The sequence below is a fragment of the Octopus bimaculoides genome, chromosome 20 (assembly GCF_001194135.2).
Source record: "Octopus bimaculoides isolate UCB-OBI-ISO-001 chromosome 20, ASM119413v2, whole genome shotgun sequence".
In the NCBI taxonomy this organism is placed as follows: Eukaryota; Metazoa; Mollusca; class Cephalopoda; order Octopoda; family Octopodidae; genus Octopus; species Octopus bimaculoides.
The window spans coordinates 15,776,983-15,780,620 of record NC_069000.1 but is presented as its reverse complement, the minus strand read 5'-3'; the positions used below and the strand labels follow the sequence as shown (position 1 = coordinate 15,780,620).

The 3,638-nt window shown below is 38.2% G+C and overlaps 1 protein-coding gene across 2 annotated transcripts in view; it reads left to right on the top strand.

Moving 5' to 3' along the window:
• LOC106881276 (probable WRKY transcription factor protein 1) overlaps positions 1–3,638 on the top strand; it is a 54,448-nt gene that overhangs the window by 25,383 nt on the left and 25,427 nt on the right. For both annotated transcript variants that reach the window (XM_014931604.2, XM_014931603.2), the window contains exons 12-13: positions 954–1,115; positions 3,358–3,502. In XM_014931604.2, coding sequence (XP_014787090.1) covers positions 954–1,115; positions 3,358–3,502 — 307 coding nt within the window. The remainder of the gene's footprint in view (positions 1–953; positions 1,116–3,357; positions 3,503–3,638) is intronic.

Below are 3,638 nucleotides of genomic sequence, written 5' to 3'. Positions count from 1 at the left end.
ACGTTAGTTTATGATGGGTGTAATATTCTATGTGTACTGAGTTTATGATGGAGGCGCAGTGGCCCAGTGGTTAGGGCAGCGGACTCGCGGTCATAGGATCGCGGTTTCGATTCCCAGACCGGGCGTTGTGAGTGTTTATTGAGCGAAAACACCGAAAGCTCCCCGAGGCTCTGGCAGAGAATCGTGGCGAACCCTGCTGTACTCTTTCACCACAACTTTCTCTCACTCTTATTTCCTGTTTCTGTTGTGCCTGTAATTCAAAGGGTCAGCCTTGTCACACTGTGTCAAGCTGAATATCTCCGAGAACTACGTTAAGGGTACACGTGTCTGTGGAGTGCTCAGCCACTTGCACGTTAATTTCACGAGCAGGCTGTTCCGTTGATCGGATCAACTGGAACCCTCGACGTCGTAAGCGACGGAATGCCAACAACAACTGAGTTTATGAGCTTTTATGAATTTTATTTCCTTGGAAGATTAGTGGAAACAAGTGAGAGTTATTTCCCTTGGCAGGATTTGTTATAACTAGAAATTCCTAGATTTTTTTTTTCATGAACGTATACGTTTTTCTCATAATCTTTTCTGTAAATACAGTTTTACGTAACATGAAAGAGTGGTTAAAAATGCGCTATGCAACTATGAGGTTATGGGTTCAATCTCACTGCGTAACGTCTTGGGCGAGTGTCTTGCCTCTTAAATATATGTTTTTTTCTTCTTAATCATATGAATTCCTGTGTGTCGAACAAATTCGCATAAATTTTCAGAAAATTCCAATTGGTAAAAGTTACGAGAAGTTATATGGGGTGCTTAAACTAGAATTCCGTCAGAGAAATAAGTGAAAGCTACTTAAGAATGAGGCAATAGTGGTAAGGAATAAGTGAGAATTGATTTGAGAAAATTACCTTGAAATCATTCAAATAAATAAATTGGTAGCATTCGCTGCATTTTGATGTCAGTTGGAACTGAAAGCCCAGATTGATGAACAGAAGAAAGCCAAAGAACTACAGTGGAAACAGAAGCAGCTGGAAGATGCTGAGGCTGAACGAAAGATGCTGGAAGAGCAGAAGATATTACAAAAGCTTCATGAAACGGAGATTCAGTTGGAGAAAAAGAAAAAGGTGAGTATATAAATTCTTAACATTAACAGTTTTCCGGGTTCGGTCCCACTGCATGGCACCTTGGGCAAGTGTCTTCTACTATAGCCTCGGGCCGACCAAAGCCTTGTGAGTGGATTTGGTAGACGGAAACTGAAAGAAGCCCGTCATATATATGTATATATATATATATATATATATATATATATATATATATATATATATATATATATATATATATATATGTATGTATACATGTATATGTATGTGTGTTTGTGTGTCTGTGTTTGTCCCCCCACCATCGCTTGACAACCGATGCTGGTGTGTTTACGTCCCTGTAACTTAGCGGTTCGGCAAAAAGAGACCGATAGAATAAGTACTAGGCTTACAAAAAATAAGTCCTGGGGTCGATTTTCTCAACTAAAGGTGGTGCTCCAGCATGGCCGCAGTCAAATGACTAAAACAAGTAAAAGAGTAAAAGAGTATCTAACACATTTACTTCCCTACACAGTGGGGTAACCCTCCTCAATGTAATTCCTAGAAATAGCAGCTAAATTTTCCTCAAAGTAAATCATTTTTTAAATAATGTGGTCCAAGATACACAATGTTTAAAAAAAAGGTCATAGAACATTTTTTATTATAGATTTGCTCCTTCATGGTTAATCATGGGCTAAAAACAACGATCATAACTTCCTTTCATAATGCTGTGTGACATGGTTTTTGTCCTTGGGTAGTAACTGTTATTTCCTATTTCGTTACCCCTAGAAAGTATGAAAAAGGGCTAATATTTCCTTCAAACTTTGCCAAAGAATCCCTTTCAACACATGGCTACGATGTTCCCCGACTATTCCTGCTCATCATCAGAGATGTACAAAATGTCAGCCACTAAAGAACATGCTCAACTGGTTAAGGCCAAGCAACTAACAAGCAAATTTGTGGTATTGAGTAGAATATTTGCTGTAACGATATTTCTGCTTCAGCTACTCAGCACCGAATCTGTCTGAAATGTAATGGAAAATAGATCAGTTTCAAAGCATTAATGGCCACGCAAAAGAAAAGTTTGAAGAGAAAAGCAGTCATTTTCTTTGATTTCTAAATAGAAACAAATAGGAAATAACACTTACTGACCAGAGACAATAAAAAAGAAAAAAGAAATTGTTACACAGTGTAATCAACAAAGCATCACTGGAGTTAAGCTGCTACATCACTGAAAATATGGCTTTAAGTTCTATTTATACAACAGCTGTTAATTATATTATGCTTCTAGGCATCATACATCTCTCTACAGTCCTCAGCCTGCTTCACTGGCTGAATTTGTAAATTAGAGAGGTCAAAGCCATTATATTTCAACAGTCATTTTGTGTTGCATCCCTTAGGTCTGGTGAAATGAACTGAATGAAATGTTAACTTGATGAAATTATCCATGATCAATAGGACTGTTGCTTGCTTTGAGTTCCCTTTGCCTTAAACAGAGAAGAGACATAAATAAGTCTCTGCTCGGGATGGAACACTAGTCTCTCGTTGGTTATTCCTCCCACATCGTGAGGTCCCTACTCCAACAGCTTGGTGAACCGATGTAATATAGAATAAAATGTCCTGCCCAGGTTGACAGTGATATACCTGTGAAGCATTTGAATTCACACACTATAATATTATAGACTTATGTCTGATCTGTGGAGGTGTGTGGCTTAGTGGTTAGGGTGTTGGACTCACGATCGTAAGATTGTGGTTTCGATTCCTGGACCAGGCGATGCGTTGTGTTCTTGAGCAAAGCACTTCACTTCATGTTACTTCAGTCCACTCAGCTGGCAAAAATGAGTAACCCTGCAACAGATTGGTGTCCCGTCCAGGTGGGGAATTTATACGCCACCGAAACTGGGAAACCAGCCCTTTTGAGCCTGGCATGGCTCAGGAAGGAAACATTCTTCTTATATCTGATCTACTTACTAATTTTGATCAAATAAATATCAATATCCTGGTATTAATTTGAGTAACAATAATCTCTCTGCTACATAAACTGGCTTTGTACCTATGTCAGAAATCTGTTTAATATGATTCAACAAATGAGCCTTTATTTTGTCACTTAAGCTGCTGAAAATAGCAGTCAATTCATCCTCAAATCACATTGTATGAGCTTAGAAAATGGAGGACAGATTGGATAATATTGTTGTAGATACAAGACTATAAGTGAAGAAACGAAGGAGTGGACATTGGTGGAGTGGCCTAATCGTAGATCTGCTTTATGAATTTGCTTTTTCTGTTGTAGGAAGCCCAGGAAATACATTTCCAGCAATTAGCAGCAAACATTGAGCTAGCACGAGAGGCAGCTATTAAAGAGAAAAAACTGAAGAGACTGCAACATCTTGAGAAAAATGGACATGACACAAGGCAGCTGAAGAAGGATTTTGAGAGTTAGTAGTGGAAGTTATACACATATGCTTGTACACACACACAATCACACACACACACACACAAAGACACACATGCATAAATACACATGCCTATATATATATATATATATATATATATATATATATATATATATAT